The 23,220-nt window shown below is 43.9% G+C and overlaps 1 protein-coding gene across 6 annotated transcripts in view; it reads right to left on the bottom strand.

The window, feature by feature from the left end:
* Positions 1-261: 261 nt before the first annotated feature.
* AUH (AU RNA binding methylglutaconyl-CoA hydratase) overlaps positions 262-23,220 on the bottom strand; it is a 144,616-nt gene continuing 121,657 nt past the window's right edge. For 5 of the 6 annotated variants that reach the window (XM_032470911.1, XM_032470909.1, XM_032470913.1 and 2 more), the window contains 4 exons: positions 10,251-10,438; positions 6,803-6,853; positions 5,491-5,538; positions 786-879 (listed from right to left, as the gene is read on the bottom strand). In XM_032470911.1, the coding sequence (XP_032326802.1) occupies positions 802-879; positions 5,491-5,538; positions 6,803-6,853; positions 10,251-10,438 (365 nt within the window). In that variant the 3' untranslated portion in view covers positions 786-801. Of the gene's footprint in view, positions 880-5,490; positions 5,539-6,802; positions 6,854-10,250; positions 10,439-23,220 lie in introns of all 6 variants that reach the window. The other variant, XM_032470908.1, reaches the window with a different exon arrangement.

Genomic DNA, 23,220 nt, shown 5'->3' with positions numbered 1-23,220 from the left:
AGGCGTCACTCTTCATCCGGGACCCCGCCGCTGGGACGGCCACCCTGGCTGCGCCGTCTCCTTCCGGGCTGCCTGCTCGCGGGGGGCGTGGAGGTGAACAGCATGCAGGCCTCCAGGTGGCCCCGGTCTCTTTCTGGGTTAATTCTGCACCGTCCACACTGGATTCTAGGACTGGCCGCGTAAAGAGGCCACCTGAGAGAATCTAAAATCCAACAGGCGATGATATATTCAGTACAAAAACAACGGGGTAAGAGAAAAATGTCCAAGTTTTCTTTCCACTGATTTTATTTATATTTGGTCATTTTCACTCAGAATTCTGCCTGTCGGCTCCTCTTTCAGGATGAGACGTGTGTGTGCGGCTGCATGTGTGCATGATCCTCTAGAAACTTTATTTGGTATAACTTCACATTTTTGGTATATAGAAATAATTTTATTTTCATACAGTAGCACGGGAGACATACAATCATTATTTCCTAGAGTGTGCAATATATACAAATTATTCACATTAAAAAAATTAAGAACAGAAAGCCTCATATGCAGGAGGTATTTAGAAATGTGTACCTAATTCTGAGTCGATGTTTTGACAGTGTTCGTCACCAGCTCTATAAACCTGAATGGACGCGATGATGCACAGTGGGACAAAGGACACACAGGGGTCACTCCAGACACTCAGCTCAGTATACGAGTAACTCGCTCTTCACTTTGGCCATTGGGATTCCAGGTACCGAGGCACATCTGGGTCTGAGAGATGCTTCCAGAAGTACCTTTATGACACTGGCATTTTAACCATTTCTGTTTCTCCTATTCTCCTTTATAGCGAGGGGTCCTCTTCTCTTTAAAAGCAAGAAGGCCTTCAAGTCTGTCTTTTGTTGGAATAGTCTAAGAGAAACAAAACATTACGTCATCTATGCCGAAAAGTAAAAACAACTGCAAAAGATTAACAAGGCTACCACGCTTCTAAGGGAACCTAATTAAAAGGCAACCTAAATGGTGACGTCTAGCAGTCAGCTGCACAATGTCAGTTATGGGAGCGTATTTATCATCCTAACTCCAAAACACTTACTGTCCCATTTCAAATATAGTTTAATAAAATTAAGATTTTACTTTTTAGACAATTTTAGGTCCATAAAAAAAACTGAGCAGGAAGTTCAGAGTTCCCGTGCACTCCCTCCAGGCCCCCCACTGCTCCCCGTTATTAACATCCCACGTTAATGTGGCACATTTCTTACCATTAATGAACCAATATTGATGCAGTATTAGTAATTAAAGTCCATAATTTACATCAGGGTCCACTGTGCCGTATATCCCATGGATTTTGACAAACGCACAATGTCGTGCGCCTACCACTGCAGTACCACAGAGAACAGAGTAGTTTCACTGCCCTAAACGTCCCTGATGCTCCACCGCGTCACCCCTGACTCCCCGCCCCTGTCGTCTTCTCCAGAATGACAAACAGTTGGAATCACATAGTATGCAGCCTCTTAGGACGAAATCCTTCACTAAGCAGCATGCAGTTAAGGTTCCTTCACGTCCTTTCGTGGCAGGATAGCTCTCTCCTCCTACTGATAAGTAACGCCCCACTGTACGGATATACCACAGTTCGCCCATTCACCTAGTTGTTTCCAAGTCTGGCAATTATGAATGAAGCGCTGTAAACACCGGTGTGCAGGCTTTTGTGTGGACATAACTTTTCAACTAATTTGGGTAAATACATAACAGCAAGATCACTAGATCATGTGGTGAGACGCAGCTTTGTGAAGAAATGGCCAAATTGTGGCATCTCATTTTTCTTTGTAGATCTTAACGACATATGACGTGGATCGTTTTTTCCTATAGTTATTTGCCATCTGTACATCTGTTTTGGTGAGGTATCTGTTCAGACCTTATCCCCACTTTTTAACGGGTTCTTTTCTCATTGTTGAGTTTTAAAAGTTCTCTGTGTGTCTTAGATACGTCCTTCACCAGGTCTGTTTTACTAAGATTTTTCTCCCAGTCCGTGGCTTGTCTTTTTATTCTCTTCACAGTGTCTTTTGCAGAACAGAAGTTGTTAATTTTAATAAAGTCCAACAACAGATTTTTTTCTTTCATGAATTATACTTTTGGTGTTTTTTATAAAAAGCCATTGCCAAGCTCAAGGTCTCTCAGAATTTCTATGTTATCTTCAAGAAGTTTTATAGTTTTTCATTTCACATTTAGGTCTATGACCCATTTTGAGTTAATTAAAACACATTAAAAATTTATTTATATATATATATATTACTGAAGTATAATCAGCTTATAATATGTCAATTTCTGGTGTACAGCACAACACCTCAGTCATACAGGAAAATACATATATTTGTTTTCATATTCTTTTTCACCATAAATTACTACAAGACATTGAATATGGCTCCCTGGGCTAAATAGTGATTTTGAGTTAATTTTTGTGAAGATTCATTCCTTTTTTTTTTTTTTTTTTGCAATTGACTGTCCGGCTGCTGCAAATGAAGACAGTCTTCATTTTCAAGACTATCTTTCCTCCACTGAATTGCCTTTACTCCTTTGTCAAAGACCAGTTGACTATTTTTGTATGAATCTACTTCTGGGCTCCCTATTCTCTTCCACTGATCAGTTTGTTTTTTCTTTTGCCAGTACCCACGCTTCCTTGATTACGGCAGCTTTACAGTAAGTCTTGGAGCCAGGTAGTGTCACTTCCCCAATTTTGTTCTTCTTCAATATTGTGCTGGCTAATCTGGGTCTTTGGACTTTCCGTATACACTTTAGGATTGGTTTGCAAATATTAACAAAGTAACTTGCTAGAATTTTTATTGGGATTGCATTGAATCTATGATCAAGTTGGGAAGAAGTGACATCTTAATAATATTGAATCTCATTATCCATGAATATGGGCTTTCTCTCTATTTATTTAAATTATTTCTTTGTAAAGTTATTTCTTTATTAAATTATTTGTTTTTTTATCAGAGTTTTGCAGTTTTCCCCCCTATAGATCTTGTACATATTTTGTTAGATTTATATCTAAGCATTTTTTTTGTGTGACCTAATATAAATTATGTTGTGTTTTTATTTCAAATCCCACATTCTTCACTGCTGGTATACAGGGAAGCAACTGACTTTCGTATATTAACCTTGTGTCATGCAATCTTGCTCTGCCTGCTTGTTAGTTACAGTGGGTTTTTGTTGTTGCTGTTGATTCTTTGGGATGTTCTACATGGGTAAGTACATCACTTACAAACAGTTTACGTCTTCCTTCCCAATTCTTGTATCTTTTATTCCTTTTTCTTGTCTTATCGCATTAGCTAGGACTTCTAGTAGATGCTGAAAAGGAGTGATGAGGGGGAACATCCTTGCAATGTTCCTACTCATTAAGTAGAACACCTGTAGGTTTTCTGTAGAAGTTCTTAAAAAGTTGGGGAAATTCCCATCTAGTCATAGTTTGCTGAGAGTTTTTATCATGAATAAGTATTGAATTCTGTTAAATGCTTTTTCTGCTTGTTAATACAATCATATGATTTTTCCTGTTTAGCTTGCTGATGCGATGAATTAAATAAATTTTTGAGTGTTGGACCAGACTTGCATATCGGGAAAAAAAATCTCACTTGGTTGTGACATATAATTCTTTTTATACACTGCTGGATTTAGCTTACTAATATGTACATATATTTATACTTTTTTGGGGGGGTTTGCTAATATTTTGTTGAGGATTTCTATATCTACATTCATGAGAGGTAATGTTCTATAGTTTTCCTTTCTTGTAATGTCTTTAGTTTTGTTATCAGGATAATACTGTCCTCATGGAATAAGTTAGGAAGTGCTCCTTCTGCTTCCAATGTCTGGAAAAGACTACAGAGAATTGGTATAATTTCTTCCTTAAACGTCTGGTAGAATTCACCAATGAAACCACCTGGGCCAGGTGCTTCCTATTTTGGAAGTCTGTTAGTCATTGCTGCAATTTCTTCGACAAACATAGGACTATTCAGATGAGCTATTTCTCCTTTGGTGAATTTTGCTATATTGTGTCTTTCAAGGAATTGATCCATTTCCTCTAGGCTATGAAATTTGTGAGCATATAGTTGTTCACAGCATTCCTTTATTATCGTTTCAATGTCCATGGGATCAGCAGTAATGATCTTTCCTGTATTTCTGATATAATTTTTATCTGCAGTCTTTTTTCCTTGATTAGCCTGACTGGAAACGGTCAATTTTATAGATCTTTATGAAGAACCAATTTTTGGTTTTGTTTTTTATCTATTGTCTATTTTCAATTTCATTGTCTTCTGCTCTGAAGTACTACTGATAGTCTTCTGCTGACTTTGAACTTAATTTGCTCTTCTTTTCCCCACTTTCATTAAGGTAGGAAGTGAGTACTGATTTCAGATCTTTCTTTTCTGACACACGCATTCAATGCTATAAATTTCTCTCGAAGCACTGTTTTTGATGCATTCTCACAAATTTTGATAAGTTGTATTTTCACTTTGATTTAATTCAAAATGTATTTTAATTCCTCCTGAGGCTCCCTCTTTGACACACATGTTATTTAGAAGTGTATCGTTTAGCCTTATTAAAAAGGTTACTTCTCACCATCAGTAGGTGGGATTTTCCATCTATCTCACTGTTACTGACTTCTAGTTTAATTCCACTGTGGTCTGACAGAACACTTTGCATGATTTCTGTTCCCTTACACTTGATAAGGTGTGGCCAGATATGCTTTTAAAATTTTTCTTCAAACTCTGAGGTTGTCCATGTGTAAGAGGCTGGTAATTTAGTTCATCCATGGCATGTGCTCATCAATGACAGGTGGTAATTTATACATACAGACCAGGCGCAGAGCACACTCTGGCTACTGCTCGTAATTTATGATGCTGCCATGCCTAAGTGGGAGCTGACACCATTTCCAATTCTCAGGAAAGGTAGAACAAAATTCTTCTGCTACTTTAGATGTCGTTAAACAAAGTTATATCCTCCATTTAAAAAAAGGATGGAAGAAAGGAAGGGAGGAAGGAAGATTTGTTCCTCTACAGAAAGCCTTATTCATTTGTGTACAAAAAAGAAAACTGTGTACATAGTTGAATGAGTGAACTTTCAGGGTAGGAGGAGAGGCTCAGAACATTGGGAAAAGCCAATGTGTCTCCAACACCAATGTTTCCCAGCAGGCGCGTGCTCACTGCTGCCTTTTTCTCACCTCTCCACGCTGGGGTGAGGGTTCAAGGCCACACCCACAAAATACAACATGAGTCAGAGAGACAGCTACAGCATGAATGGTACTAACTTAATTATTCTAAGAGTTTTCTGAACTACAGAGGCAGGAGTCATCAGCATGGGCAACAGAATCAGTGTAAGAGCTGGCAACAGTCAAATAGCAGAAACAAGTAGTTTTAACTCATCTGTACGGTTCCAGGATAGGCACGAGTGCCACCTCGCTCAGTGATCCACAATGCAGCTGACTTACACGGAGGAAGGGCTGTCCTCACTGAACATGACTGTGTGACATACCTGAGCGTAGCACGCTTCTTCGATGGCTAATCCCGTGACCAGGTCGACCTGAGGATAAAAAGGTACGTCGTTTCAGCAAGAAGCACTCTTAAGAACATTGTGTCCTCAATATACACATAAATCCAAGCTGAATAACCTTGTTCCAAAAGGACACTCTTTCAGTGTAATCGGAAGTATGGCCAGCATGAGAAACTCTGCAGCCAGGCCGCCTGGGTTCAAATTCTGACCCCAGCACACGGGAGCTGCGAAGCCCGCCTACACAGCTGCAGCCTCAGGGCGGCGGCTCTGAAGAAGGGGCTGATTACAGTAGGTACCAGCTGGGGTTACTGCGAGGGTCGAATGAGTTCTTCCAGGTCAAGTCTTCATAAAGTACAATTTATATATATATGGTCTGCACATAGTGGGGTCATAGCGGGTCTTTGCTATTAATATTGTTACTGCTATGTAAGAATTTTTTAAAAAAAACCAATCAAATACTTTGTAAATTAAGAACATGTATTTATTGCTAATCAATTCAACCTCCTTTAACGCTGCGGAGGCCATGAAGATACCGTGGCCTCTGGGTCTGCAAGGAAGAAGTATCTTCCTTCAAAATGCTCAGAATATTCAGAACTTCTTATGATAATAAAAAGCCCAGTGTAAAGGGGAGGGTGGAGCTCGGTGGCAGAGTGCCTGCTTAGCGTGCACAGGGTTCAATCCCTGGTGCCTCCATTGAGCAAATAAACCTAATTACTGCCCCCTTCCCCCAAATAAATAAAAGTAGTTAGAAAAAAACAAAAGCCCAGTATAAATGGGTACCCCCATCACCCCCTTGCCCTGCCTCCTCCTCCCCCTGGCCTGGGGCCTCTGCCCCTTCGGAGCCACCTCTCGGGGGTAACCCGGGGCCCCTACAGGGCTTCTGTGTGTCCTGCTGCAGAAAGCACGCGGAGAACTTAAAGATGGTCTCCATCTTTAGGAGGAGCTTTGAGTCAGGAAGCTCTCCTTGGGACAGTACTTGATACTGGTGCTGAGAATACACAGAATGCCCCTTTCCTTTGGTTTTCTGTGAACTACTAGCCAGTAAACCGCTCCATGAACTCAATGGCAAAATCAGCGGGCATCAGTGAGATAAATGAATTCCAGGACTATGATCCTGAAGCAAAACAGCTATACGCGGAACGAAATCAGTGATGCAGCGAGAAGGAGCCTCAGACACTCTCAGTAGCAGCTGCAGTGAAACAGCTCTACCTCAGACTATTAACAAAATAATGGTTCACGCCAGTTAAATCTCCACCACCTATTCCAACAAAAACCCCAAGCCTAAGGCACTCACCTCCATCCCTTGATTAATTGCTAACTTTGCCACTCTCATTGCAACAGGGCCCTAAAATGCAAACAGGTTTTAATTATTATTTATGCAAATCATGTTGTACATCTCAGTAAAATTCAGGAATTCCCTTTGCTGGATCCATGGCATAGAAGCAACAGTGGTTGTAAGACAGTGGATGGAAGTTTTATTTTCGGAGATTTGCAAGGTCTTAAGGAAACAGCAGTGGTCACATTCTGTTGCAGCAGCAGGTGACCCGGAGCCCACAGCATGCTGTGACACAGAAAACTGCACGCAGATGGTGTGTGTCCAGCAGAGGGCTTTTCCCTGTTCAGCAAATCTCCTTACAAGTTAAGCAGGAAAGAGGAGATAAAGAGCTTGGCACCACACCCATCAGTGTACGACAGAAGCCGGCGAAGGGGCTGACCTACTGACTAACGAGGGGCTCAGGCAGCATCCGTTTCGGGCACTGGATCTGATCTTTCTTCCCTGGGCATCAGTAACCAACCACGATGACAACACCTTATTAAGACGTGTCCTCCCACAGCACACAAACGCTCAAGGTCCAAATAGGTCCTTCAGGACGTGTGAGGGTCACAGAGGGAAAAACTGGAAGTCCTCTGTGAGGAGGGACACATTACTTCTGTCTTAGAAAACCGCCATCCTCCAGATGGAATCCGGTTATTTGATCACATTTTAAATTCCTAAAAGTTGTTTACGGGTGATGAATCAGAATTCAATGGCATATTTTAAAGTGTCTTTTGAATTAAAATGCAAGAGGCTGTAAATAAGAAACACAGCAAAGGACTCCAGGAAGTGAATGGATAAATGCACAGCGGCAGGAAAAAAACGCCTTTCGTCCCTGTTCGGGGGTTTTGGTTATCAGTCTTAGCCTACCCAAATCCTCTTCCTAAATCACGTGCTGAAAAACCTTTCTCAGAGGCGGCAATCTCCTGAGGCTTAGGCAACGATCTTAATTAGAATTCTTCCAAATGTGATTTGTATGTTTGTATGTATGGTCTACACTGCCATTTGTTTGTTGGTTTGTTTTTAAGACCATCAATTCAGGTTTGTAAACAGAGTGCTCCTCTCAATGGAAATCTTATCCATTCACTTTTATCACCAGCTGACCCAGACAGGGTGCTTGCCATGTGCACACACAGCCCCAGGCCCCTCGTTAAAATGGAGATGAAGATTCGGGGGTCAGGGAGGGGCCTGGGGAGTCCGTACATCTAACATGCCCCCCCTAAACTGCTAGTGCACAGACCACACGTAGCAAGGTTTAGAAATTTGGAAAAGCAGAATGATGAAGATGCTATTAAACATAATGTTTATTTGGTTAACTTCCCTTTCAAAATGTAAAACCAGTGCCTCTTCTACATGTACAAACCTTTTTTCTCAGAGAGGAAAATGGAAGTAACATATGATGCCAGAATCACCTAGAAACATTTTTACAGAAGCTTTCTAATTATTTGGAAGAGTAATCATTCAGAAACAAACCCTGTAAAAACAAAGATTATTCCACTTCAAATGCTGTTTTGTAATTTTTGCATAGAGTTTCGCAGTTACACATTTTCCGAAGTCATCTGACATTTCCCTTCACCTGGGGAAAAGTTAATTTTAGCAGTGAACGTCCTCAGAGGCACGGCCCTCAGAGGACAGGGGCGACGAGCGCAGCCTGGCTCACCACGTGGCGCGGCTAGATGTCAGGTTGGAGGTGGGGGGGCTCGTAGGCGGGTTGAGCTGTGGGTGGTGGTGGCATTAATGGCACAGCTGTCACAGGAGAAAGGGCCAGTTCCCAGGGGTGAGGTAAGGAATGTGAACCACAGAGATGCCAAGGGGCTAATGAGCCACTTGGGTGGGGATCCGGAACGCTTACATCCAAGGCCCAGGGGAGGCTGCGAGTCTCGGAACCAGAATTATGCCACAACGTGTCTTAAATACACCCCTTTATGTCAGCTGAAACGTGCACTGCTCGTACATTCTTAAGCCAAAGGAAGTCATTAAACCTTACAGAGTTGAACTGTTACTTCTACTGACATTTGCATCTTTAATCTCTCTTTAGGTAGATGTTTCCTTAATATTTTGAAGAAATATTAATACCACAGTTACAGTGAGAGCTTTTTTTTCCCCTTAAAATAGTGAAAGTCGAATTGCGCTCTACACTGGAAATTGACACACCATTGTAAACTGATTACAACTCAATAAAATAAAACTTAAAAAAATAGCAGACGTCTTTTTATTTGCCCTCTCTCCACCAAGTCAGAGTATAAGGCTCCGTACTACCTCCTAATGAGGCATACACTATTTATGGGTCCCACCTTAGCAGAGCTTACAGCTCAAGCACGGGCTGAGAAGGGCTGACACCTCGCATCAGCGCCAGGCAGCGTGGTTTTAGAAGCCAACAAATGCGAGGCCCCGTCCGGCAGCTCTCAGGGGGCAGGTATGTCACAGCAGACCTGGTCTCTGACAACAAAGAACTCCCAGACCGCCTTCTAAAACTGGACGCAAACCTCCGAACAAACGTGGGAGGTGGGAGGGTGTATGCATTTTTCTAGAGAGAGATTTCATGAGACTCCCAGAAGGACCCACGGCCCCAAAACACGGTACAAAACCTGTTTGAATTACAGAGGATGTAATTTTGACCCCAGAAATGCTTAGGGGGTTATGGAACGTTATACTCCATCAGGAGTAAACACAAGCCACTAATTGTTTATACAGCGAAACTCGCTTAATCCAGGATTTCAGAAGGAAAGATTTGAAAAACACTCCTGAAAGAGTGAGAGACCCAAGAAAGCACCGAAACGGGACCCTCGGCGCGCGGCGGCTGCTGTCACTCACGTGGACTCGGACCTGCGCGCAGGCGCGGTGCGTCCCAGGGGCGGAGGCGTAATCGCGGGGGAGCGCGTGGCGCACACGGAGCTAAAGCGACGCCGGCGTCCCCGCAAAGCCAGCCGCGGGAAGACAGACAACTGGTGCGTTCGGGCGGGGCGGGCCACGCTAAGGGGTCTCCGCGGAAGCTCGCTGGGCTTAGCCGACTGTGGGCTCCTAACGTACCTGTGTTTCAGTGCGTTTCAGCTCGGGGGGGGGGGGGGTGGCGCGGCGTGACGGCCCATCACTGCTTCTCTTCACGCGCACAGCTCAGGTCAGACGGGCCTCGCTGGGGACCAACGCGCGCTGCTCGGAGGCTCTGTCGCGTGGTAACGTGCGTCAACTACACTGTCAGCGTCCGGCTACCGCAGGGGCCTCAGAGTCCCTTCAAATCTCAATTTTAATTCCGAAGGCTCCTGATACTAACCCAGTCTGCGGTCTCTAGTTTCACAGCCACCATGAACCTCTCTACTTGGAAAGCAAACCCAGGGGTGCGAGATGATTGTTGGTCTTGTCAACTTGCTCTAAAGTTATTTAAAAAGACAGAGATAGAAAAGAAAACAAGGAAATGTAATTAAAATACCTGAGGTAAAAACTCCCTTGCCAGGTCCAAGGCCTTTCTGTAGGCAGCGTCCCCCTCCTGGTTCTGTTCCAGAACGTGGCTGATCAAGCCCACTGCTTTGGCTTCCTGGCCATCGAGCACACGGGCAGAGAAGATGAGCTCTTTGGCCAAGGACATCCCAATGGCACGTGGCAGTCGCTGCGTCCCCCCTGCAGGGCGGATGGGAGAGAAAACGGAGGCAGCGATCTGATACCCATTACTGTGAACATTTCAATGTTTCCTTTCTTCTTTTAAAAAAATAAACCAGGGCCGGAAGCTTGTACGTCAAAGTAACTGGGAAACGACTTCAAAACCGAATCTAATTTCTTGGCTTATAAAATTACTAACACCCAAAAAGCACGTTAAGAATCGGATCATTACTAAGTGATTCTGACGCCGGCCATTCCTTGCAACACAGTAACAGTGTCTTCCTGAATCCCATCCACCATCATTATCATGTCAGGAACCAAAAGATGCCCCAGCACCAGGGGGGCAAGCTTTTCTCTCCCTTGGCCCCCTCACCAGAGGAATGACAGGTCCACCAAGCCTAGTATTTCTCTCTCTGTTTAGATAAAACAGCAAATTCTGAGAAATCTAACTCGTGTGCTTTTTAAAGACTCATTTATGGTAAATGAACTGTGAACTAATTTTACTTTAATGAAAATTAGGAGAAAAAAAAAAAAACACCAGATAATTACTCATGAAAATAGGCTTTGTCTGGGGGTTTTATTCTTCACTGCAAGTACTAATCGTCCACTGACGCCCTGATCCATTAGGGCCATCTGTCAGCATCTTTGAGTGACGTGCCTGGGACCTCGTTCAATGGAAAGCTGGACCAAAGCAGGGAATACTCTTATTGGCAGCTTCAATTCCTGCCAATAAGAATATGAAAACAGCTGCAGATCTCAAGTCTTATCTTTAAATCTTAAAGTGGCGGCTGGGCGGCCCAGGAGGCCGAGGAAAGGCCGACTGCTAAGGCTCAGAGGAGAAAAAGAAAAAGCAAACTGATGGCCTGTAACCTGACTGAGCTCACAGTGTTTCTGTGACCCATAAAGTTTTTTATCTTATTTTTTTACTGAAGTATAGTCAGTTTACAATGTTGTGTCAATTTCTGGTGCACAGCACAATGCTCCAGTCACACATGAATATACATATATTCATTTTCAGATTCTTTTCACCATGAGCTACTACAAGATATTGAATACAGTTCCCTGTACTGTACAGTATAAACTTGTTTATCTGTTTTATATATACCAGTCAGTATCTGCAAATCTCGAACTCCCAATTTATCCCTTCCCACCCACTTCCCCACTGGTAACCATAAGTTTGTTTCCTGTGTCTGTGAGTCTGTTTCTGTTTTATAAATAAGTTCATTTGCCTTTTTTTTTTTTTTAGAGTCCACATATAAGGGATACCATATGGTATTTTTCTTTCTCTTTCTGGCTTACTTCACTTAGAATGACAGCCTCCAGGTCCATCCATGTTGCTGCAAATGGCATTATTTTATTATTTTTATGGCTAAGTAGTATTCCATTGCATAAATATACCACAGCTTCTTTATCCAGTCATCTGTCGATGGACGTTTAGGTTGTTTCCATATTTTGGCTATTGTAAATAGTGCTGCTATGAACACTGGGGTGCATGTATCTTTTTGAATTAAGGTTCCCTCTGGATACATGTCCAGGAGTGGGATTGCTGGATGAAGTTTAAACTTTTTTTTTCTACATTAGTTATCAACATTTAAAAAGAGGGTAGCCGATTTCTTATAAAAACCAATTTCCACCCGCAGCTGTTCCTTTTAGATGCAATGGACTCTAGTTGGCCACAACCTCCTCCATTCTCTATGACTCCAACACTTTAGAGATTGAGAAGTTTTGATTTCCTTTAAGCAACTTTCAAAGGAAGGCAAAATCTTTTCTTTTTCACATCTCAGTCAAAAGTAGGGGAGACAAGTTTCAAGAAAGCGTATTTCCCTTCAGTAATTAAGTATATTCCTACATGTTTGACAAAGAAAGATGCCAGCATTGGAAGAGCATAGCTTACGATGCTGTGATTCAAAAACCATGTTGAGAAGCATGCCCGTGTTTTAAAATATAGGTGATTAAACAAAGAGACAAACAAACATACCTCAAAAGGACTGACATTTTTGAACAGGGATTGCCATTAACCATAAATAAGGACCACTTCTGTAAAGTGCAGTTCTATATTAAGTGTTTACACTGCCTGAGTAGTTAGAGATGATAAGTTTATAGGTATTTTATGTAACATGACAAAAAAATGTGTATCTAAAAAAAAAAATGAAGTGCTGACAAATTTAAATCAAACTGCAAACAATGATGTTCAGTGTGGTGAAGATCGGGGCTGAGAGCTTACAGGATAAGCTGCATGAAAGAGAAATTATTTATGGTGTTTCCAAAGGCAGCTGATTAGAACAGGGATGTAAATGGTACAAACCAGGAGCTGTATTTGCTCGAGGAACTGATGAGAATTTTCATGAGACGAAAGAACCTGCGGGTAAGAGTAGTCGTGATGAGCACATTAGCAAATGATCCTTTGCTGGGTCCTGTGAACAGTTTAGGGGAGATTGGTCAAAACTAACAATGTGACCCTCAACGGTCATTCTTAGTGCTTTTATGCAGCTGAAACTCAATATTTTGCAAGTCCACATAGCTTAAGCCCATTCATCATGTTATTCTGTTTACAGTATGATTCTCCAGGAATGAAGATTTTGTAAAAATTTAACAAAGGGAACAGTCGTGAAACTAACACGACAAAAACAGAGCCAGATGGCACAAAACGCTAAGCTTTGCTCGGTGAAATGGATACGTAACCCGTCTGCCTGCCGAAGGACATGACGTGAGGCTGAGAGGCAAGGGGCTGAAGAAGAGGCACTTCTGTTCTGTTGAAAACGGCCCATCACAGCATCCAAGGGAAGATGCACAACTTGGCTCATCAACTAACACTGAATCCAAGACTTGGCTTTTTGGGTTGACATCATGAACTACCCACTCTAGGGACCTCGTGCTAAGCACAGTCACACAGTGTTTGTCCTTTTGTGGCTGGCCTTCTTCACTTAGCATAAAGTCTTCAAGGTCCATCTCTATCGTAGCATGCGTCAGAATTTCATTCCTTTGTAAGGCTGCATAATACTGCATTGTATGAATACGCTATGTTTTGTTTATTCATTCGCCTGTTGATGGACACTTGGGTTGCTTCCACCTTTTGGCTATGATGAATAATGCTGTTATGACTATGTGTGTAGAAATTTCTCCTCAAGGCCCTGCTTTCAATTTCAACTCTTTTGAGTAAATATCCAGAAGCTGGATTGCTGGAACATGTAATAAACCCTTGTTTAATTTTCTGAGGAACAGCCATGCTGTTGTTCACAGCAGCAGCACCATTCTACATTCCCGCCAGCAGGGCACAAGTGCTCCAATTTCTCCACATTCTCGCCAACACTTGTCATTTTCTGCTTTTTCTTGGGGGGGGGGGGTTGATGATGGCGATCCTAACAGGTGTGAAACGGTTATCTCACTGCAGGTTTTGATTTGTGCTGCCCTAACAACTAGTGATGTTGAGCAACCTTTCATGTATCTTCCTGGAGAAAAGTCCACTTAAGTCCTTTGCCCATTTCTCACTCGGGTTGTTCTGTTGCTGAGTTGTGCGAGTTACAGACATTTTCTCCCAGTCCTTGGGCTGCCTTTTCACTCTGTTGATAGTAGCCTTGTATGCACGCAAGTTTTTAATTTTGATGAAATCCAATTTATCTATTTTTTTCTTTTGCTGCCTTTGCATTTGGTGTTGTAGCCAAGAAATCGCCAAATCCAATGCCATAAGTTTTTCCTGTTTTCTTCTGAGGGTTTTGTAGTTTCAACTCTTACACTAAGGTATTTGACCCATTTCGAGGTAACTGTTGTACGTGGTGTACGGTGAGGGTCCAACTTCATTCTTTTATGGGTAGAAATTGTTTCCCCCACACTACGTCAAAAGGCGCATTCTTGAACACTTACACAAGTATGTGATTTAATTTGCTCATTCTTACCAAAACTTTATCTTTAGGAAACCTGTTTGGTAAGAAATGATCGGGCCCGCTTTCATATGCAGCAGTCAGTCTGCCGAAATCAAAGGCTGACAGTCACAACTACTATTTTTACATTTAAGGAATTAGAGGTAACTGACCCCCTACCATCCCCGGCATATGAAACTTGTGATTTCAAACTTTATAAAAATGCTCAGTGAATACTGATACTGTGAGCAAAGAGCTGTACAAATGCAAGTTACTGAACTGCCGTGCGATACGACACGAAGAACTCAACATGACTGACGTGGAATTGCAGATTTCCTCCGAGTGTCTCAGGAACAGCTGTTCCACGTGGGAAGTCTTTTCACGCCGACATTCTGGTCCAGTTTAGAAGTACTTCTGTTTACAAATAGCTATTTTCTATGATGAAATAAAGCAAAACTTAACACTACTGCTCATTAGGGAAGCAAGGTTCAGTGTAGCATCGTGTCCCGCAACCTGAGAGACAAGATGCACCACTGGGGTGTCGTGGGGAAGAAATGGCGTCAGATCTTTCAAGCTCCAAATGCAAAAAGGAGTCTAGTACTCTCTCTAGAGAGTCTAATTCTCTCTAGTAGAGAATTTCATCTTTTATTAATTCTGAATATTAAATCCCAGTTATTAGCTTAGAGTTAGGTTAAAAAAAAAAAAAAAAAAACGAAGCCGTGTGTTGTATTTCTGTCAGTTGCTTTTCTTACACCAGGCTTACTTCATTTGATCACACAACCCACTTAGTTCCAAGAGGGATCTGAGTTCAGGATCACTAAAGCGCCCTGTCTGGATACGGTCTGGGGGGAACGGAGAAATTAAACAGTGGAATTAAAAATAAGGATGTCCCCAGTGGGATTAAAACTGTTCTGCTCTGACAGCAGCCCTAATGCATTCAAAATCACATGGGTCTGGGACTCGACTCAAAGCTGCGGTACTGTCCATCCCAACAGCGTCCAGCCTGGAGCCCCAACTCCTGGTCGCGCCCTGCTCCGAGACTCACAGAGTTTTAGTAACTTGCCCGAAGCCACAAAGTTAGGCTGTAGAAACAGGATTCAAACATACCTCTGCCTGAATCTTATCTACCATGTGGTAAGGAAGTAAAGAGCACTTACGAGATAAATTCATGGCTTGAGTTTATTTTATAAAATAAAAGGCATGTCCGTGGTATACGTAAGCAGGGACGTAATATAAGTAGTCATGTACATATATCACATGCACCCAGAAAGCTGTCTCTGGGGTCCGCTGATAGATAATGATCATTTCTTAATTTATTTTACCTTGCTGTATTTCAAAAATGTCCCGCGACGCGTAGGTAATAGGGCAGGTAATAGCGATCAAAGTGCTACGTCATTTCTGACGGGCACAGCACAGGGAGACAAAGAGCCGGCCACGGAGTGGAAGCGCCCCAGCCACTCCGTGCCTGCGTCCCCGGGGGCTCTCCTGGGCTGCGGGGTCACGAGGAAGGGATCACGGTGTCAGCAGGGCACACACTCAGGCGGCACTCCTGCAGGCGTCCCACGGTACTACCGAACACGGGGACAAGTCTGAACGCGAGCTGAAAGCTTCCACAGTCAACTTTTACCCTTCCCGGGGGCAGTAAACTTGGCGTATGTTTTGCTTCTACAAAAAAACACCTCCTGAGTCACTTCACTGCCTACCAGAAAAGGGCCCCCGGGGGCGCTCCATGAATCTGCATGAAGGTGCCTCAGAGGAGCAAGCAGAAAGGGCGACAACGCTCGTTACTGTGCTGAGAAGGACAGGAAGCACCTCGGACGCCGACACCCGCCCCCTTCACACGGTGGGAGCGCTCCGGAAACGCCAGCTGCTCTCGTAAGGCCTCTGCTCTGACTCTGGCAACAAGGAGATTCTGATTCGGTGGGATCTGCTGAGCCACTGCTGTGAAACGCGCAGAGGGAGACGATTCACTTTCAATAAAGAAACAGAGTTTACAGAGGAACCAAATGAGCATTCACCACTTCAGAACAGTCACCTCAAATGTTGTATGTATACTTGTTATCCAGGACCATTTGGGAACTCCTCTTTTGGAACTAATTTCCAACATGCTACATTTGTTCATTCATTCAACAAGTATTTATTGCAGTTTCCTGTTCTGGACAGGTGGATACAGCTGTGAACCAAACACAGCCCTGCCCCCAGGAGCTTATACTCCCATGGGGAAGCCCCCCATAAGCATGGTTAGAGAGTAGAGTGTGCCGGGGGGGTGGGGTGTACACAGTGTAGACAGGATGGCCACAGAGGGGCTCTAAGGAGGTGACACTGGAGCCAAGAACAGAAGAAACTAAGGAGAACACAGTGCACACGACTTGCTGGGGTCATGTCTGGCCCACAGAGGAGCACAGGGAGACCAGAGCAGCTGGAGCACAGCCCGAGAGGAGCAGGTCCAGATCCCATAGGTCCCTTGGGCCTGGAAGGACCTACAGCTTCCTGAGGGTGACAGAAAGCCACAGAGCATCTGAGAGCATCTTCTGAAAACAGTGGTGCAGGATCATCCATCACTGGTGAAGATCTGGGCTTGAGGACAAGCTGGGGTCATGAGGAGCCAAGAAGATGAAGGAGGTTGGGTATATGTTCATACTATTTGTGGTAGGGCTCCAAGAGGCTCAGAGAGGAATTTCAAAATGAGTTCACAAATATTTTCAATGCCTGTCATGTTTTAGCTGCTCGACATCCGATGCCCCCATTAAAATCCTGGTCTTGTTGCTGGAGAAACCCCCAGCTGTGTGCAGCCTGGGGCAGCAGAGAATCCCTCCAGTGGAAGCCCAGGGAGCCAGATTCTCCTCCCTTCCGCCCCGGCACAGCAGGGCAGGCATCAGCCAGGCCTGGTCCACCGGAAGCCACTTCTCATGGCCAGGAATCCTGAATGGGTGACCCTGTAACATGGAGACTTTCGAGCTTGTAGGCAACGCAGGAGCAGTGACGTGCTGACTGATGGTTCTTGTACGTGACCCCTGCCACGGTGCAGACTGTGAGCTTCCAGGGCTCCTAGGGTCCAGTCTGTGCTCTCAGCCTGATTCTCTAGCCATCTGTTGATTCTGGGACCCTTACAGTAAGTTGCCTTTTCATTCAGGGTAGCCAGCCAATTTCTAGCGTGTGCTTTCCAAATCACACACGACACAATGACATGCTAGCAGTCTGGGTTTCTCTTTCAAAAACAGTTAGATGATGCTGGATGGGAGTTTGTCTGTTCTACTTTTCCAACGTAAAACCCATCTGTTCAATCTCTAATTTATTGGTCAGGTGACCCAGTGTGTGCCAGACGCTGTCCCAGGTGCTGAACAGTGGTGACCCAGAAAGGCCACCCCAGATCTTACAGAGCTTACCTCTTTGAGAAAGAGGGAAGAAAAAGAGCAATAAACCAGCATGCGGACAAGAGAGAACTGAGGGTGTGATGAAGAGAATTTAAGGCAGGGGAAAATGTCCCGAGAAAATCATCAGACGGCTGATTCAGACTGGGTGGTTGGAGAAGGTCTGCTGGGTAAAGGTGAGGCCCATGTCTGATGCCAACAGGGCAGCCAAGTGAAGGTCAGAGAAAGCACCCAGAGATGAGGTCAGCCAAGCAAAGGCCCTGAGGTCAAGCCAAGCTTAGCACATCTGAGGAAGAGGAAGGAGGCCACTGTAGCCATGGGGAGAAGGATGGGAGGGGAACGGCAGAAGTGAAGTCGGACAGGCAGGGTTCAGACCACACAGATCCAACGCAGATCCATGTTTATACTTTAGGTATGATGTAGACACTGGAGGGTTCTGAGTGAAAAGCGACATAATTTGATTTGCATTTTAAAAGATCCTTTGTAAGCCTGGCAGAGAACAGATAGATTAAAGGGGCAAGATCAAACCGGGGTGCCCAGCTGGAGGCTACTGCTGTCCTCCAAGCGAGATACGATGACAGCTTGAACCAGGGCACCATAGGGAGGGGGGAGGGACGGGGGTGAGTGTCCAAAATTGATAGTAAAACGCATGTAGGGAGGAAGAGAAGCCAATCTAACACGACACCTAGATTCCTGGCTTGAGTGTGATTAGAAGGCAGTGCTGTTTACTGACACTGGGGAAAAGGAGGCAGTGGCGGAACACTCATGCACGTGACTGGATATCCAGTCCAATCCAAAGCCAGGGACCTGCATGTGATCACCTAGGGAGACTGTTTAGATAGAAAGGAGCAGAGGAGTCAACAAGACCCTGAGAAGTGCCCACTGAAGTGAGTCAGGGAGCAGAAATGCAGAAATGCTTAGCTGGACATCAACTCCCCACCCACCCACCCCAGCCCTCTTCCAAGGAAGTCAAGTCTACAGGGGTCTTCTAGGAAAGACCTCCCTCACTGAAATAAAGACGCCCCAGAATAAACAGGTCTTCTCTCAGGATACTGGCGTGTCTACATGTGACGTGTGGAGCAGACAATGACCCTGTGGCCATGACGGAAGCCAGGAAGGCCAGAATCTTCAAAAGACAGCACAGCAGACAGACATCACTCAGCTGCTGAACTTACTAATCCTGAATCGGCCGCACGTTGTGCCTTCTTGTGATATTACATGGTGCGTTCCGATGGTTTAAGCCTCCTAAAATAGTTTCCCGTACTTTGTACCAAAAAATGTCTGTAAGTGTAGATGGATTAGGGAAACAGATCTGAACCCACATTTTGGACAGTGGAAAGCAAACGCACTAGGAGAAATAATGGCAGGCCTGCTCGGCAAAATTAATTACGTATTTGAGATTGGTAGGCATGAGATGATTGGCATGGTTGTATTATTTCCGACCCAGCCACTCCTGGTCATCTGGTGCGAGTACAGGGCAGGGAGATACGCTGGGACCTCTCTGGACAAGTCCAAGAAGGTGCAAGGAGCTGAGTCAAAGCAACTGTTGACATGTGCTGGGCAGACACACAACACAGTAACACAATGTCAACCGTTCTGAGCACTTCATACAGATCTAATTAGCTCGTTTAATCCTTACAACTCCTCTATGAGGTTGGTGCCAAGGTAGTTAAGATCACTTGCAATAAAGTCGCACCACAAAGGACCATGAAATCTCAGCTGGGGGAGGAGAGGAGGGACTTGACTGGGAGTGACAACGTCCATGGACGTGATGATTCAATGAGGGCCAAGAAGAACTGGAAGAGGTTCAGATGTTGCAGGAATCTGGACTCAGAACAGAGCCATTACTGATGACGCTGAAATCTAGGGGATAATCATGGGGGTGCTGGGCTCAAATGGGAAGGAGGAACAGACCCCTGCAGATGCAATCAGAGACACGGAGCTGAAACTCCGTTCTGTGGACTGTGTGAAGCAATGCACACGAAGAGCTTATCACACTTCCAGGAACAAAGTTTCTTCTGTGTTTTAAAACCCGTTGAAGAGAAGTATTCGGATACTGGAAATCCATCATTCTAAATGGGGAAGGTAATAGTATCTTCTTAGCCCGTCCAACAGCTCCAAACAATTGCCCCAAATATCAATAAAATTGCTGGGAGAAAAAAAACTCAAACTGCTTTATAATAGACCATCATGATTTCTTCATGATGTTTAGCATTTTAAGCACCAATCACCTAATTATTTAACACTTAAATGAATTCATTAAGGGATAGATGTGTTTTAGGTAGGGTTCTGCTATGTGCAGAAAACAAATCTATCAAGTATGAATTATGTTTCTTTCTACGTGGCATTAAACATATAACATAATAAAAATTTTTTTAAAATTTAGAAACTGTTTACTGGCCAAGTGACAAGTTAGGTGGTGAGAGGAGGAAGGGTGGAGGTCAACGAGAGCGTGCTGGTGACGGCAGGCGCAGACCTGCAAATGCCTGGGCTTTGCTCACGTCCCATCTAATTCTCTTTCTGGCACTCAAGTACAGCAAAGCAGGGAGCCCTGAACCACCATCAGAAGCCAGACGAGCTGACAGGATGAAAACACTCAAAATGGATGTCTGTCTTATTTCTTTTGCGTATGGTCTATCAATGATACAAAAATGACTTGCAGTTTTTAAATTGTTCTTTGCCTCCATTTATTAATTTTCAAAGTAAGAAGGCAGTTCTCTAGCACCCTCCAAAGGTTATGAAAAAGTTTTTAATCTTTTGAGAACCATCACAAACTTACAACTTTTAACATAGTTGAAGTATTAGACTCCACTGCAGTTTTTACCTTTATTGATGCTCCAACCCCCCATCTTTGGTCAGTGGGAACCTACTGGGATTGGCTCTAGGCTCCTACCGACACGACCTTAAGAGTCTTTCCTAACTTCTTGTTACCTGGTGCCACAAGTTACTCTGAGCTCATCCGGAACATCTCCTCCCTAGACCTTGAACCAGCCACTTTCCCAACACCCTGGTTCCTTTTAGTGGAGCTGCGTTTAAAAATTTCACACCTCTGCTTGTACCACAACCAAGCTTACTCACAACAGCCATGATTTCACATGCAGGTTTCGTAGAGTCTTTCAACAATTTTGCGTTGAGTTTCAAGACTCCTTCAAACAAAGGATGAGCACTGAGGACGAGCATCCACAAATGGACAGGGGGGTGATTCTATGGCAGCCTGGACTTCACTATGTAATGCAAACAGGTCTTTGGTATTTTCATTGTCCGCTTTAGTAAAGCCAGCCTCTTTGACAAGATCTGTAATTTTATTACTTTGATTTAACCACTCCTGTGATACCTTTTGAAGTCAACCACAAAATCTGGGGACCAGTCTTCTCAAGGCTGCACTTGTGACTGCACGGGGAGTGAAACTGGGGCCCTATTACAAACGGAAAACGAAAATGGGCGGGCAGTCAGCAGTCAGCGCCCCGAGTGGTAAAGCAGTGCGAATCACGTAACAAAACACTTTCATCTTTGTATATTATTTGGAGAGAATGAAAACATACTTGAAATACCATGTTCCCGTTCAAAATTGTTCGATCATTTAATCCATCATGTTGAGAAGGTATCAAGAAATCCCATCCCTCCAGGCTAATACTCCCCTGGGATTTGACCACTTTTATTAAAACAAACTCAGAGTAGCAACCTCTGTACCATCAGCAGTGGCTTAAACACAGCAAGTCTGCTTTTGCCGCAAGACCAGACATGCAAACTTTCACACCGTCTGGGGGATTCCTCCCTACGCCCTGCTGGCAGCAGTCCGGGACCGCCGGCGTCTCCCGGACCAAGTCCGAAACTGATGGAGCCAAGCGCAGATGTTACTTCCCTTTTGTTCTATTTGCATGTATTTAAATAATTTAAAGCAAGCTTGATTTGACATTTCACAATCAGTTATAATGTAATGTGTCAATAACAGAACATAACCTACGGTTTTGGATTGTAAATTATGTTTTAGTAGTATTTACAAGGTGAAAAATTCCAAGTTTTTTTGTTTGTTTGTTTGTTTGTTTTTTGGGTTTCTTTTTAGCCTTTATCTTTCCCTCCTCTTATGACTTCATGAAGAAAGAAGCCATGCTAATAAAGGGGGACACATAAAAAATACTTTAAGTTGAAAGTTAATGTAGATACAGCATCAAGGGCATTTTGTCAATACAGTTAGAAGTGATCTCTGACTCTTAAAGAAGTAAACACCACTTCTGAATTACTTCTAAATCCTCTCTCATAAATAGAAAGTCCCACGTAAGGTTGCATCCCCTTGAATTGTGGAGGAAACGCTACAGAAAAATGTTAACTTCGGATTAAACTGCAACTGACTGCCGCAGAATTCTGTTGCAGGGCGTTGGGCAAGCACCTTCTTGACAGACCTGGGCTCGATGCTTGCAAAACGACCTCCTCTTGCTTTTACAATGGAAGAGGAGTGCGATGTGAACAAACATGGCATGTTTACTAGTCTCATAACAGATCATGTCACAGTCATACAAAAACCTTAAAAATGGCTGTCCTTCCATCTGCGGCCAGTGTTTAAAGTGCTGTGAGATATTCTATTTCCCGAGGCTTTTTACTTTTTACATTGTTGTAAAGCTATGAGATAAAACACACACACACGCACAGAAACAAAACCGAAATAAATGAGAAGGAAAGCCTGCCTGGGTAAACGCCAGCGCCCACCTAAAGCACAGCAGCTTGAGCTCCGCCAGGCTTACGCCACAGAAGCACTCAGCGAAAACGTGAAAAAACTTTTTAAGAACTGGGGCACAGAAAGGAAAGGTGGGCATCAAAAAATTTTTTTCCAGAGCAAAAAAATTACGCTGACTGGCAGCAAATTAAACCTTTTGCGGTATAGCCGTGTTATTATCTTTATAGAAAGTTTTCTTGACTATCAACCCATTTGCTGCTAGGGAAACAGACTAAAACAACTATTTTTGAACGTTTATATACACTTTTTATAACAAATCCTTGAAGTATGGTTGTATCTTCTTTTTTTTTAATTTCTGAATAATATACTGTCAGATACTGCACGAAAAACAGTATCTTACTTTCTATAATGATTTTAAAGACCGATGTCCACCAGCAGCCCCGCACACTCCTCTGGCCCTCTTTGCACCTGCAGGGCCTCTGAACTCGGGTCCCTGGCAGCTCCACGGGGTTGCTGGAGGCCTCCTTTGCAGGGACCGCTCTCCCACGCCAGCACAGCCAAGGGGGTAGGCGAATGACGTATGCCAGGCCAATCGAATTATCTCTTGCAACCTGGATCATGGATGGAGCAATGGAGGAAGGAAGGAAACGGCTGGGCTCACCAATTCAAGCAAAGGCTTCCAGACAAGCCTCTCCACAATCGTGCTGCCAGATGACAACTTTCTGTGACAATGGGTATGGTCTGTGTCTGGGCTGTGCGATGCGGGAGTCACCAGCCACGTGTGGCGACTGAGCACTTGAAACGTGACTAGCTTCAATTTTAAGCTTTACTTTTAGTTCATTTTAATCAACTAAATGTAAAAAGCACATGTGGCCAGCAGCCACAACACCAGACAGCCCAGGT

This window comes from Camelus ferus, chromosome 31, assembly GCF_009834535.1.
Source record: "Camelus ferus isolate YT-003-E chromosome 31, BCGSAC_Cfer_1.0, whole genome shotgun sequence".
Lineage (NCBI taxonomy): Eukaryota > Metazoa > Chordata > Mammalia > Artiodactyla > Camelidae > Camelus > Camelus ferus.
Note: the sequence above shows the minus strand (reverse complement) of the source record. Positions and strands in the feature narration are given on the sequence as shown.